General features: G+C 34.8%; 1 protein-coding gene across 1 annotated transcript; it reads left to right on the top strand.

The window, feature by feature from the left end:
• The first annotated feature begins 7946 nt into the window (after positions 1 to 7946).
• LOC131874669 (short-chain type dehydrogenase/reductase-like) lies at positions 7947 to 9046 on the top strand. The gene has a single exon (XM_059218554.1). It carries the CDS (start codon positions 8016 to 8018, stop codon positions 8793 to 8795), a length of 780 nt encoding a protein of 259 aa, XP_059074537.1. The 5' UTR covers positions 7947 to 8015; the 3' UTR covers positions 8796 to 9046.
• The last annotated feature ends 6602 nt before the right edge of the window (positions 9047 to 15648 follow it).

The raw sequence follows: 15648 nt of genomic DNA on the forward strand, positions 1-15648 counted from the left end.
AGGAAATATAATTTTTGACATATTTGGAATAAATAAAATGAGTTATGTGAGAACTCATATAAGACAAAGGAATTGTATGAATTCCTTATAAATATTCCTACAAGTAACAAGTAAAAGGAAATTAACTTTATCAAGTAAAGATTAATTTCTAACACCCCCCTTAAGCTTTACTTGGGGGGTTTATATCAAACCCTTCAATGGGTTGTAATCCAAGATTATTATAATGATGAAAAAATTTATCTTTACAAAGTGGTTTGGTGAGAATATCTATAATTTTATCTTCACCTTTATAATATAGAAGAGAATTTTTTTTTCTTCAATTTTCTCTTTTATGACTTGGTGTTGAAGAACAATGTGCTTGGTCCTTACATGGAATATTAGATTCTTTTCCAAATCAATGACACTTTGATTATCACAATACAAAGGTGTAGGAGTTGCTTGAGGTAGACCCAAGTCTTCAAGTTATCTTCTTAGCCATAGGGCCTCTTTGGATGCATTTACCTACATGATTGGTACAACCCTTATATATAACTTTGGTAGAGCCAAGATAAGTATATTATTGTTTCTTACTATTACATGAGATTGCACCTAATCCAACAAAAAACAACATCCACAAGTAGATCTCTCATCATTGGTATTCCCCCCTAGATTTGAATCAGTATATCGTTTCAAAATAAATTCACAATTTGCATGTCATAAAATAAACCTACATTAAGAGTGTCTTTGTCTTCAGTTTCTTCTACAAGTGTTTCAGCTCTAACAAATGCTCCATCAAATATTTCAACTGATTTCTGTGTGATTCTTGGTTGAGCCTTTGTAGGTTTTCCATATGATTTAGGTGAAACTGGTAAGTTATGCAAATAACACTTTCCCATTCCTTCATCATTTAATTTGAGCATTTTCTCAAAATTTTCCCATAATTTCTCTTGAGTTTCTTGAGTGGGATAGACTAATTCTCTGTTATGTGGAACTCTTGCATCTTGTGCTGGTTTCAAATTATTGCAATATTGACTGGAATTTGCTGCCATAGTGATTTCTTGTCCATTATGAGGAAACTTAACACATTGGTGGTATGTAGAAGGAACTTCTTGAATGCCATGATTCCATGGTCTTCCTAGAAGAATGTTATAAGATAAGTTCAAGTCCAGAACCTGGAACAATGTATAACTTTCCACGGGTCCTATTTTGATTGGTAACACCACAGTTCCTTTAGAAGAACGTTCTTCCTCATCATACACCTTGATAGTTATTTTCTTCTTTGGATCTACTGTATTTTCTGAATATCCCAAAGCCTTTATTAAACTTAATGCACAAATGTATAAGCCATACCCACCATCTATGAGCACGCGTTTGACACAGGTTTTATGAATGGTGACTTCAACATGTAAGGGACCATTGTGAGGGTGTTGCAAGGATGCGTCATCATTTTCAGAAAAGGACAAGAAATGTGGGGCTATGAGGTGTCCCACCATTTGTTTGAACTGATCCACATCCAGATCTTTTGAGACTGTTGTTTTTGTTAGAGCCTTCTCCAATATTTCCTTATGCATAGACGAAACTTTTAGGAGCTCCAAAATTGAAATTTTAGCGGGTGTCTTTTGTAATTGTTCCACTAAATTGTATTGTCTTGAAGTGGATGTTGATTTATTTGTTATACCCAGAAATGTAACCTTCGCTTTGCTTCTTGTAATAACATTGATTGGTTCTGAAGGTGTGTTGTCTTTGACAATGATGAAATTTACCACAACATCATATGTGTAAGTGTAGTTTACTTTAGCTTTTCCTTTTTCATCTTTTGGTTTGGATTGTTCACCTTTTTCATAATTTGGAAGTGGATTTTTGAATGCTAGATGTGATTCATTCATCTTATGACCATCCACTGTGATAGTTCCATTATCGATTAAATCTTGAATAAGATGCTTGAATCTTTGACAATCATTGGCTTGGTGTCCTTTGTTTCGATGATAATTGCAAAAATGATTGTCATTCCACCAATTAGGTTTGACTTGAGGGTCATAATTCCTTGCTTCTGGTAAGGTAATCAATTTATTTGCAAGAAGAGTTTTCAAAGCTGATTCCAACGGTTCTCCAATGTTTGTGAATTTCTTGCGAGGATTGGAGAAGAAAGACTTGGATCTACTGTTCTCTTGATTGTTGTTGTTTGGTACTTGACTTGATAAGTTTAAGATTGGTTGTTGTTTGGTAGCATTGCTGTCATCATTTCCTCCATTGGTAACATTCCTATTCTTTGACCAAAATTTAGGTTTGTCATTGTTATTGTTGTTGTTGTTGTAGGAATTGCAAAATTTTAACTCTCCTTTCTTTACCATTGCATCTTCTATCTTTAGACCATTTTCAATCATTTTAGCAAAAGGAGGACATTGCATTTTAAGACGAAACTCTTTTCACTGATAAGGTTGTCAATGAATATGTCCATTTTCTCTTGATCGGGTACATGTCTCTTGGATATCTATTTAACATTCATTTCCGTCATTGTAAAAAGACCATGAAAGGTTCACCATTGTTTTGCTTGACGTTACATAGATCTAGCATTGTTATCTCATTTCTTACATTATAGGAGTATTGTGAGATAAATCTATTCACAAGTTCTTCAAAATATTTAATCCCAGATGGTAATCTTGAGAACCATTCCGTTGATTGTCCACTTAAGCTTCTAGGGAATAAACGCATCAGGTAAGTTTCATCCTGTGCAAATTCCATACTCATGGTGCAAAATTTTCTAATGTGATCTTGAGGATCGGATTTCCCATCATATTTATCATATTTAGGGACTTCACAATGTTGTGGGAATGGTATCATGTTTAAACTTTTGTCAAAAGGATATGGGAAGATGTCCTCTAATGAATATTTCTTAGAATTTGTTCCATTCTGTATATCTTGTATTTGTTGTTGTAAGGTTTCTATTTGTCGAGTGAGAGTTAACAAAGGATTATCAATATGGGTTCTTCTTGCATCCTCATAAGTTCTTCTGTCACCACACTCTCTTCTTGTATCATCATGGTCTTTTCTCGTTTATCTCCTCTTGTTTCCTCATGATTTACTTGATTTACATCCTCGTTATTGGGATCATCAGTGTTTTGATGGTTACTCATCTCTGCATCTTGTTTCAAACTTTCTATGTTAAAGTCTTGTGGCAATTTAGCTCCTGATTTTGTCAACATTAGGATGTACTTTTCTTTTTATTTTTCCAATAAATTTTCCATTAGTCTGTCAAATTTATAATCTTGTTCTAGGTCTCTAATGGTGTTATTTACTACTTCTTCACCAACATCTATGTATTCAAATTGATGAAACATTGGATTTTCTTCCATTTGTTTTTGTTGTTTTCTGAATTGCTCGTATTGAGCTCTAGTCCAAACTAGCATGTGATTGATTTGGACTTCTCGAGTTTTGATCTTCTAAAATGTCACTCAATAAGTGATCACTGGTTTAGGAAGATAAGCTTTGTTGATTTTACCATTGTTATTAGTGCGTTGCGATAAGGTATCTTGTTGTTGAAAAGCATGTTCTTGCAAAATTTCTTCGTCAAACTCCGTTCCATAACCACATAAATAGTGACGAAAACGGTGTAGGAATGTCCCGTGTTTTAACAAGATTTTGCGATTGATGTACAAGAATCTTGTCTTCTTCAAAGTAGCCTTATAACTAGGTTTTCTTTTCTTAAGGCGATATTTAAAAGTCATATAAGCATATGATGGTTTACAAGTTTGTTTGATTCCAATGTGAGTGCAATATTTATTTTGATAAAACCTAGGTTCAAACAGGAATGATATATCCAAGATAATGAACAAAGGTTGATATGATCAAGTTTCATGATAAAGGATCTGATGTTTCCTGATGAGAAACTGATAATAATGTTGATCTTTTTGCACTTAAGATGGTTCAATCACTAACTTGTTGAATGTTTTATGCTTATGAAAACCTTTGGAAATAACCTATTTGATTGATAAGCTGATTATTTGACCAGTTTAAAGACCTGTGATAGTTGAAGACAAATATACTCGAAAAAGGGTATTTGAAAATGATATTGAAATTTTGGTGTGATATGCAAAAAAACCCTCTATTTTAGATGTAGGAAAACATTTGCGCTGACCTATTTGTCAAAAGCTCTAACCTACGCGATAAATGTGCTACTCTATGTGATTAAAAGTGCTTCTATGTGAAATAAAAGAATTAAAATATAGTGTAAAAGAATAGTTTCATGTTGAAAAGCGTTATTCCAAAGATCAAATGCATGATTCTAAGGGATAAAAGTGTTGTACTGTTGTTTAAAAGAACTGTTCTATTGGTCAAAAGCATTGTTCTGTGCAACAAATGCACAATTCTGACTGTGTTAAAGAGATTTTCAAATTTTCCAGCAAGTTGTCAGATTTTTACTCAATTCAGACTGATGATTTTTTTAGTTTTTGACCATTTTGAAAACATTTTTGAAGACACAAAAGACATAATGTTTTGGAAATCAAAGTGCACAAGCAAGCACAAATCCTATGGTAGGTCGAGACAATAATTGTTGAATCTCACATGGGGTTTGCCCCGAGGCTACGCTATTCAGAGCAGATATTTAGGTGCTTGACCCCACTGGATCCACCCTCAACACTCACTTCTTTGGGGCAGCCAAGCATCGATTTCCATGAAAACTCCCCATGAAAAACTTTATATCTCTACTAAGAACCGTATGTGTGTGAGCTGCTTCAGAGGTCTGACATCCTGGACCAACAATTACAAGGATTTTGGTAGCAAATACAAAATATTTTTAGTAAGGGCTTCCGGTCATGTGGCCATACATGCGACACTTAAACTCTGTAAATACAGAAGGTTCCCAGCCTACAGAGGTTACGCTCCATAGGGTTAATGGGGAAACATAGTGTCAGTATGAACTAATCAACAAATGTTGTTCACGACTTTCGTCAAAGACATAATTTATTTAGAGTGGATTGGAAGGACTCGATATTAGCCCGTTTCCACTTGGGTCGTTCCCTTCTCATTGCCCCCCTCAAGGCAACTCAGGAAGGCAAGCCCTCTAAAGGTTACACATAAAAGAAATAGGTCTAGTTTTCAAATCACCGTATACGAGTGAGAGCATACTTGCCTACTACTTCAACAAACACGAAAGAAAAAGGTTTATTTTAAGACTTCTAAGAATCTATGTGCAACTAATTTAAGGAAAACACTCAAATGCAAGGTGCATGCTGTTGATTATCCTCCTAGTTAGACTAGATGAGTAAGATATGATGTTTTACTTGAAAAACCCTTAATTTAGCTAAGTGAGGAAATGCATGAAATTTGCTCAAAATGGACCCTGCACCCACAAATGTCAATAGTTTTCAAATTCTTAAGCCTTGGACATTCGGACCTGCAAAATTGTTAGCTTTCAGATTATAAAAATTCAAATTTCACCCAGTGATAGAACATAAGTGCTAAAACTGCAAAAGCGCTATCCTAGATGGCAAAAGCACTATCCTAAACAATAAAAGTGCTAAATTGTACGACAAAGGTGCTAACCCTGTATTTCTTGAATGCGCGAATTCATGATTAAAAACACCATTCTATTTAAAACAGACGTTAAACTAAGCAATAAAAGCGCTAACCTACTTAACAAATGCGTTGTCAAATTTCACAGATGCATGAAACTGACTTACAAAAGCGTTAAATTGATTCTGCGAGAATAAGACAGGATATTAGAAAGGTAAGTGCGAGGCCTGATCCCCACAGTGGGCGCCAAAAATGTTAAAGTTGAACTCCAAAGAAATATCCTGAAACTTGTTAGTTTAGATCATAAAATATAAAAAGGAAATCTACAGGAAACTTAACTTCAACCAATGAAGTAACATGAAGTAAATGAAATAAACAAGATTATACCTTCCACGGTTTACACCTCATTGTGTCCTAACTCCATTGTTCTTGGTTGCAGATGATTTGATCTCAGACAAGCACTGGTAGCTTCCAAGATGGCATATGAAGAATGAACTAATAGTTAACTGATGCTATAATATTCATATGCAAATGATTTAAGCTAACATGATATTAAGCTATGATAAAAATTCTAAAATTGGTATTTGCTTCAAACTCAAACTCATGGATGCAAGAAAAAAACTCCTAGGATGACTATAAGATTAGCTATTAGTTTCAAAATGGCTTAGGAGACCTCTTTTTATAGATTTTTGAGTGCACGAGCTTAGGTGACAGAGATCAACGATCATGATCGAATCTTGCAAATTGGATGGCTATGAGTAAGAGGTTGAAGGTTGAGAGAAAGGGGGAAGGAGAAGACAAGTGTCACTCATCTCACCTTGACTGAGTTGAAGACTTGAGATGATATAGGATAATTGGAAAGGATGTAAGAATGAGAGGACAAGTGGACTCAAGTCCTCCTAAGATATAGTGATGTTAGAGAGAATATAGAAGAAGGCTAGGAAATATGTGCACGTACACAATATTTCATTTATTTTGGAAGTTGGAGATAATTGGCTAATAAATGATTTAATTTAATTGAATTTTGTTGAATTAATTTAGCCACATGATGAATGAGTTGGCAAAGTGGAGATGACATGGAGATGGAAAGGTGAGTTGGAAATATAATTAAATAATTAAGAAATTATTTAATTAATGAGACTATAGAATAGTAGATACATGAACAATTAAATATTAGATATTTAATTAATTGATTAGAAGAAAAGGATATAACGAATTAATTGATAAAATGTTTCAATTAAATTAATTAATAGAAGAATATAAAATGAATTAAATAAATTAATCTTTTCAAATTAACTATTTAATAGAAGAATAATTATTAAATAAATATAAAATATTTATTTAATTGCTCATAACCAATTTTATGTGTATACAATAAGATTTAATATATTGGATCATAAATATAATTTATACAAATGATCTAGTTACGAAAGTAAACAGTCTCAAATACATTACAACATATGTATTTATTATTTATAAACCAAACTTACATGATTGTAAATATGATTGACAAAAGATACTCATTTATAAAAGTAGACTAATTTCTGAAATCTATATGAATGTATTAATCAACTAAATTAATATAAAGCTATTTCTAAAATAAAATTAATATTCTTTAAATTAACATGTTCATATTCCTCATTGAAATGAAAGCTTAATCAAATTTAAGAATCTTGTAAACAAATAAAGACATTTATATTTATAATCATGATAGTTGTGGATACCATCAAAATATGAAGACCTAAAGAATTTTGTGAGACATAATTTCTTCCCATCTATAATAAATTAGAGTAACCATTAGAATAGTCAAACAACAGTATATGTAGGATTGACAAAGTAGAACAACACAATAATATTGTCTAGAATTAAATCTAAAAATTATATATTTTACTTTATCAAGGAGAGTGAATCTTCTATAATTGTTTCTTTGATATCATATCCCATCGCCATCAATTGAAAAGGTTTGCCATAAAATTATAACAAATTAGGTATAAGTCCCGGTTCACCCACCACCTATTTAAAAAAAAGTGAAACTCCAATAAACTGCTTGGCCCTCTCTATTTAAATAAATAAATCATTTTAACAAGTGCGGTTTCATCCCTGAATTATTTAAAGCTATTCAATTAAGTGCCCATTGATCACTTGATTACAAAATATGCTATTAAAAGTTACGTGACGTAAGCCTTGACGTTTGCAGATGAGATTTGAATGCTGGAAAATCTTTCCTTTCAATTAAAAGTTACGTGACGTAAGCCTTGACGTTTGCAGATGAGATTTGAATGCTGGAAAATCTTTCCTTTCAATCGCAACATTGAAATAATTAATTGATATCGCCAATCAATGTTGACTGCAAATGTTTGAAACGGCAAAATAATATAAAATCAATGACGTCACGGAAATGAATTTTATCGGCCGCCCAGATGCCAAATCTGATTTACTCGAACCTATTTAAATTCAATTCAATTCAGATTTCAGGCACAAACATAAAGCGAATTGTCTTCACAAATTATAGATTTTTGACAATGAGTAGTCAGGAAAAGCAGGGCAGCAGTTTGGAAGGGCGCGTAGCCATCGTGACGGGTGCCTCGAGAGGCATCGGCAGAGAAATTGCTCTGCATTTGGCTGAAAAAGGAGCCAAAGTCGTGATAAATTATGTAGGAAACCAGCAAAAAGCAGAAGAAGTCGCAGCCATAATCAATGAAAACAAGGACGGAGAAAGAGCGATTATATGCAGAGCAGATATTTCAGTTTCTGGGGACGTGAAAAAATTATTCGATGCAGCGGAGAAAGCGTTCGGAGGCGTCCACATAATCGTGAACTGTGCGGGAGTGCTCGATTCCAACTCACCCTCAATTGCAAACACGCCTGAAGAGGATTGGGATCGGACTTTCAACATTAACTGCAAAGGAGCGTTTTTGTGCTCGAGGGAAGCGGCAAACAGACTCGTACGTGGTGGCGGTGGCCGCATTATCAATTTGAGCAGCTCGCTTGTGGGGACTGTGAAGCCTGGGTATGGGGCTTACGCCGCCACCAATGCTGCCGTTGAGACCATGACCAGGATTTTGGCCAAGGAGTTGAGGGGGACTCGCATTACTGCAAATTGCATCGCACCAGGTGGGATTGTGACGGAGTTGTTTTTGGAGGGGAAGAGTGAGGAGTTGGTTGATAGGATTGCCATGGAGTCACCCTTTGAGCGGCTGGGGCAGAAGGAGGATGTTGCTCCCGTGGCGGCTTTCCTTGCTACAGATGATGCTGAGTGGGTTAATGGCCAGGTTATTCGTATCAATGGAGGCATCGTTTGAATAAGACTTAAGATTTAGGCTTTTGATTGGTTATAAATAGTATATTAGCTTTTCACAGTCTATGAAATGGAGTATGTAAGCTTGACGTATAATTTGAGTTTCCAATCTCTCTGAGTGATTTATCTTCAGAAAAAGAAAAGAATGAAAATGAGAAATGGAGTATGTAAACTTTATGCATGATTGGAGTTTCCAATCTCTCTGAGTGATTCATCTTCAGAAAAATGAAAGAATGAAAATAGGAAATATTGTAATGTTTTGTTTTCCAAGCAATCACTCAGAAAAAGGAAAGAATGAAAATAGGAAAATTATAATTTTTTGTTTTCCAAACTTTTTTCTTATAATAGCATCTTTCTATTCTTAAAATTTGACATGACTTGTTTTTATAAACAAGATTTTTATTTAAAAATGTTATCAAAATAAAAATTGAAGATCACAAGTTATATCGTTGATAAAGTATTTTGTTTCATCACCTCTTGGCTTCTGTACCGAGAGGATTTCATCACCTCTTGGCTTGATCTTGAACGGTATTTCGTTCGGGTTTCTATATAAATAGGGCGAGAGCGCAAGTTGTAGCTCAATCCTGCGATTACATACTGAGTGTCAATTATGAAGGGGATACATTGCCCTAGACCGATTGACTAGAGATTTAGGTGTCTCGCCTAGAATGTATCTACGTAGGTGTGCCCAAATCTGAGTAAAAACCTTTGTGATTAGAAGTCTTATTCTTATTGTTTTTCGAATACATTGGTGCAAGGGATACATGTCGTGTCAAATTGCAACGCAACATGCAATTTTCCCCCTTTATTTAGATTTGGTGTTGAACGTCTACCATCCATGTATCTAGGCATACCTTTATTCAATGGGGGCAATCAAAGACAATATTTGGTGCGACACTATTGGGAAGTGCACGAAGAAGGTGGGATGTTGGAAGGGGAGATGGTTCACCATGTCTAGCAAAATCACCATGCTTAAGGCAGTCATCGCTATCATACCAATATGTATGCTTTCATGTATCGAATTATCGAATGGGGATAGCACAAAGATAGCCTCTCTGCAAAAAAGTTTCCTTTGGGAAGGCTCCAATGAAAAAGAAACACATACCTCATCTCTTATTGTGGGACACTATAAAAAAAAATTGAAATTGAGAGGGGATGCCAGTATTCGTGAAATGCAAACATAGAACATTGCTCTTGGGGCCAAGCTAACATGGCGGATCTTCAAAATACATGTAGCCCTCTAGAGCAGACTCTTTCATCATCATTAATGATGATGAAACAGTCCCTCACTTTGCTACCATAGGTCTCCAATGGCGTGTGCACTACTTTCTCCAAGCCTAGGATGGTGACAAGAGGGTACTAGTCATTCCAAGAATCATACAAGGAGGAGCTATCAAGGTAACACACCTAATTTTCCATAGGAGGTTAGATTATAGTGCTCCTATATTTGATAATAAAATTCCGTACTGAAGAGCCCCTAGGTGGATTGGCAATAGTGAGTATGATGATTCTCTTAACCGCATACTCACTATTGCCAATCCACCTAGGGGCTCTTCAGTACGGAATTTTATTATCAAATATAGGAGCACTATAATCTAACCTCCTATGGAAAATTAGGTGTGTTACCTTGATAGCTCCTCCTTGTATGATTCTTGGAATGACTAGTACCCTCTTGTCACCATCCTAGGCTTGAAGAAAGTAGTGCACACGCCATTGGAGACCTATGGTAGCAAAGTGAGGGACTGTTTCATTATCATTAATGATGATGACGTCGAATCTTACAAATAGAAAGACTTTGATATGTTGGACTATGATTGTAAGGAACAGTTGCTAAAAAAAGCTCGGCAAGCGACATTTGCTATTATCTAATGGTAACGATAAAATTATGTATTGTGTGGCTAAATTTGATTCTTATCCCAGTAAGATTGACTTTGAGGTCATTAGTACGAAATCGATGCTTATCATTGGCCAACGGAGCTCTGTTGGGGCACAAATGTCCCCCCTAAGATGGGAGCATTTGTTTCGACCACCCTTCACAAGTGCAACTTAATGGGGAATAGACTGCAAAAGATTGGTATCTCGGGCCCTCACTGGTGTACTCTATGCAAAGAAAATGAAGAGACTGCTGACCATCTCCTGATTCAATACAAAGTGGCACAGACCCGTTGGTACCATTTTTGTCACAGACGTAGTGGGTGGTCGAGACCACTTCTAAACGGTGTTTGCGAGGTCTTTGTTTCTGCAAGCGCTTCGGGATCGGTGTACAGCAGACTTCGTTTAAACTCACCTTACATCAGTCTCCAAATCTCCCTCTCGATCTTACACCTAGGACGGGTGACAACCGAACTCTTTCAGGAGGGGTTCGCTCACATCTCCTCAAATGATAAGGTCTTCACTTGTGACGACGATGGTTTGATGGGTGGCCTGTGAACTAGCATTATATTTCTTTAGACAAACACAACACTTAGGAGTAAGAGGTTGAAGACTAGAAGTATCATTTCTTGAAAATTCAAAGGTGCGAGTGTAGCTGCACTCAATGCTCGGTGACTGATGAACTTCAGGAGAAATTTTTAATTAACACAGATATTGAAGGAGTGGTGCAGAGGATCATAGGCGAAAAGCACTTGGTGCAGGCTCAAATTCATAACGTTGAACTTTTGGAGCATTTCTTGTACAACATAGTCCATTCGTTTGGCAGCTTTGAACGTGGAGAAAAAGCAATACGCAGCTACCTCCACTGCCTTGGGCTGCCTTAGCTATGATACTTCGATGGGCCTGGTGGGTGATGCCATTTGCACCGCACTTGTGCGAAGTCTGAGGAGGTCAAATAAGCCATAACATTGTTAAAAGAGGGCCTGTATAGAAAGAGTATGCAAACTTATGCTAATTACGTAAACTATTATGAGAATCTCTTCACCCCTACCCCTATCCATATTGAGAGACTCCAAGAAGATTCGCATATTGGTTTTTGCTCTCTGAAAATCAGAACAACCATTACAATAGTTGAATAACATTTTATATAAGATTGACAAATGAAACAACATTATAAGAATATCTAAAATCAAATTTAAGAAGATTTGAATTTCTATTTATATTGAATTGTATCGCAATATTTAACATTAATAAAAACATTACAATACCCTACGGATACACTTAGCCGAATTGGAGGAAGGGAATCCTCTAGTTATTTCTCTAATCTGTATCCTGCCGCCATCAATTAGGATTGTTTCCCCAAACGATCATAATATTAATATACGAATAATTTATGAAAATTAACTGATACAAAAATACAAGTTTTGTTACAACTTAAAAATATTATTATAGTGATAACTTTCATTAAATATAGTAATATAATTACGAAATACATTACTAAGGTTACGTGACGTAAGCCTTGACGTTTGCAGATGAGATTTGATGCTGGGAAATACTTAATTAATTAGCCGATCAATTTTGACGAAAAAATAATGTCGACTACATAAGGTCATAGCTGACGTCACTGAAAGGAACGTATCGCCCGCCCACCTGCAAATCTCATTTACTGGAATATTGAAGTCTTCCAATTTCTCGGCTTACAACCATTATTCGATTCAGGCACAAACAAAAAGAAGTCTTAACAAATGAAATTTTGGTCAAATCCCTCACTCTTGATTATCGTAGATCAATATTCTTTGAGAGTTTACATTGATTTTCCTCTTTTGATCCTTCCTCCTTAGAGCTCACTACCTTTTATTCTAGTTAGATCTCGATTGTTTTATAGAATTTTTTGAGTTCATTTTGAAGGATTTTGAAGGATTTTGAAGGAATTTTAAGAATTTTAATGATTTCAAAACTAATCAGTTCAATGCATTCAATATGTGGAGATCTTCATTTAAAAGAAAAGTCATTAAAATAAGAATCGATTATCAAAAGTTACATCTCTAAAAGGTACTTTACTTCAAGAATTTCTAATAAAATTTTCTTTTTTCTTACATATCTTTTGCAATGGCTCCTATTGATGTTCCAATCTCTAACCTAATGCGAACTTGCGCTAATAGGGGGAAGCCTACAAATGTGGGACATAGTTTCCAAATCAACCTCTAGAATTTTAGAAGTTGATTCTTTGTTGGATTTTCAATATGCTCTTATTAGATCACAATGAGAGAAAAGGGAAATAAAGTACTAAGATTCAAATAAAAATCTAGGTGAACAATGCGATTCTTTTCAATGAAATGATTTTTATTTCTCAGCAACATATTTCCAACAACCCAAATTAAAGAAAATATGGAAGTATATCATGAATACATTAAAATCTTTCACAATGAACAAAATAAATAAATGAAAAGATCATGGCTTCATATATTTATTTGCTCATAACTTTCATATCTCATATTCAGATATTACTTATAATGAATTCAAACATATGAAGCTAATGAGGTATAAATGAATACTTGATTTAAAACAAAAAGTCTATAAAGCACATAGGACAAGAGTATTTCTACTTTAGTTTGAGTATGAATAAGTGTGAGGATCTTATTTATGGGAAACTTAGCCTAGAAAAAGTTAGAAGCAACATGATAGAAAATAGTAGACACGATTATTGTTGCATGTATGAAACTACTACATGATTATGAAAAAGTTTTTAATTTGGAATTAAAATCCTTTGGATTGGTGTTTCTAGTTGATGATTGTTATACTACATTTTAAGATGAGGTTCAAGATATAATTTAGATCTTTTGTAATCTTTGGATGTGTTACTTTTCAAGTAGAAACTTCAAACTAGTGACATGCTTTTATAATTTTAAAAAGTTGATTTATCCTTTAGGGTGTTATGTCCATTTAATGGAGGCTTTCTATGATAAATTGAATTGTACAGGATATTAAAAACTAACATTTTATTCATATCCCTCATGTTGTTTCCACAATGCTTTTACATATTTACTTTTGGCATTTTAAGATTGAGTGAAAATGTAACATGTGTGTCTCTTGATTACATCTCTCCCCCTTCTTTATTGGTTCATAGGTTCTTTATAGATAACAAAATGGGACTTACAAACATGTCATGTTGTACTACCTTGAACAATGACACAATGGAAGAGAACTATCAAATTGGCATTCAAGAGATTGTAGTCTACCATGCATCTTGTTGTTAGACTAATTCATCACACATATTAAATGAGTAGTGAGGACATTCAAGTGCTTGTGTGGATTTTGAGAACCAATAGTGCAATAGTGTTCATTTGTCAGACTAAAATATTCTATGCAACACAAAAGGTATAATGAATCTTCACCTTATTTATTTCCATTATCCCTCAAAAATACCAAAAATAAGAGAAGGACAACCAAGATAATATCATGGCTATCTTTAACTAATAGAATAGAGGAAAATAGTTATTAGATTGACAACTTTCTTAAGGTACAAATTACACAAAGTAGGTCGTTAAATCTAATTTTTCATTTTATTTTATTTACATGAACAATAGGGCCCAATTAAATGATGTGAATAGTTCACCCAATAGCACAAAAAATTAAGATATTTTATTGAAAATTAAAATAATGTGCCAATTGGTGATCTAAGTACAAAAGATCTCTAATTTTTTGAGCATCTTTTGAACACAACATTGAAATTTGTAAAAATTGTGCACCATCAAGAAAATTTCTCTAGGTGAACTAGGATGCCATAATTAAAAAAATAACATTAGAATGGTTCATTATCCCATTTAAAAATCTAAAAGTATAAATCAATGAAAAAAGAAAAGAATGCATGGAATCTACTAAAGTGATGCCATGAATGCATGTAAGATAAAATCCTATGAAGGAGAGAAACTAATTTGGCCAAAATAAGCATAGAAAAAATATCTTTAACTCTTGTGATTTCTCACGGGGTTCTTGTTTGAAAGGGAAAATCCAAAAGCTAAACCCTAGGCGTGGGAAATAAATAAAAATTAAACTTAAAAAAATCATTAACCTTCATTAACATCATGCTTTAATGTCATGTTGGTGTCCTTTATTTGAAGGCCTCAAAGGATTTGTACAACTAAGTAGTAACTTATCTTGTCACATGAAATTGCACCCTATTGAAATTAGTTTAACATTCCAATGACACACTGAGAATGATCTCAAGGTGTGGGAACCTATAGTTGAGGTTAGAGACTTAGAGGAAGTTGAATTACTTTTTAAGATGGATAGAATGTGTTGATTCAACCCAACACACATTTAAACTACAAGTAATTGAAAGAAAAATAACATAAAGTACAAAAAATAAAGTAATCAAGGAGAAAATATTTGAAGGTATACATTTTTTTTGTTAGTCCAAGGTATCTTCGCGACCTAGCCCGGCACCCATTTGGGGCAAGACTAGTCCCTGAAGATGTACCAAGCCACCCATAAGCTAGGTGCATCGGTTGATTCCAGGCCTTAGAGTCGAACCCAAGACCAATGGGGATAAAACCCATGGTCCAAGCCAACTCTACTACCTGTCTGGGCTGTTTGAAGGCATATGTTAGCATTACGTGAGAAGCCAAAACAAGAGCAAGTATGATAGGGAGGATCCTAGTTTGCTTGAGTCAGCTTGACTCACTCTAAGACTTTCATCCTAGCCCAACTTGAGAATTCTCCTCTCACTATTCCCCTAATCCACTCTAGGTCCTCACTACCGAGGTTTGATACTCTGCTCTGTGTGAATTCACTTTCATAAATCCACCAACTCACTAATCCACCGGATCTCACTAGCCACCTTGCAGGGTTTTCTCTACCATGGATTATACCTACAACTTCTGCTAAGTTGTTTTCCTCCTCATGCTTGGATCTTCTCTCCCTTTGATCCCATCTTCCTCTGGTCTAAGGCTAACAGCCTAGACTCCAGTCTACCCTGCAAGTGA

This window comes from Cryptomeria japonica, chromosome 3, assembly GCF_030272615.1.
Source record: "Cryptomeria japonica chromosome 3, Sugi_1.0, whole genome shotgun sequence".
NCBI lineage: Eukaryota > Viridiplantae > Streptophyta > Pinopsida > Cupressales > Cupressaceae > Cryptomeria > Cryptomeria japonica.

Excerpts from the sequence above, each read along its gene's own strand:
- LOC131874669 (XM_059218554.1), top strand. The coding sequence starts at position 8,016 with ATGAGTAGTCAGGAAAAGCAGGGCAGCAGTTTGGAAGGGCGCGTAGCC.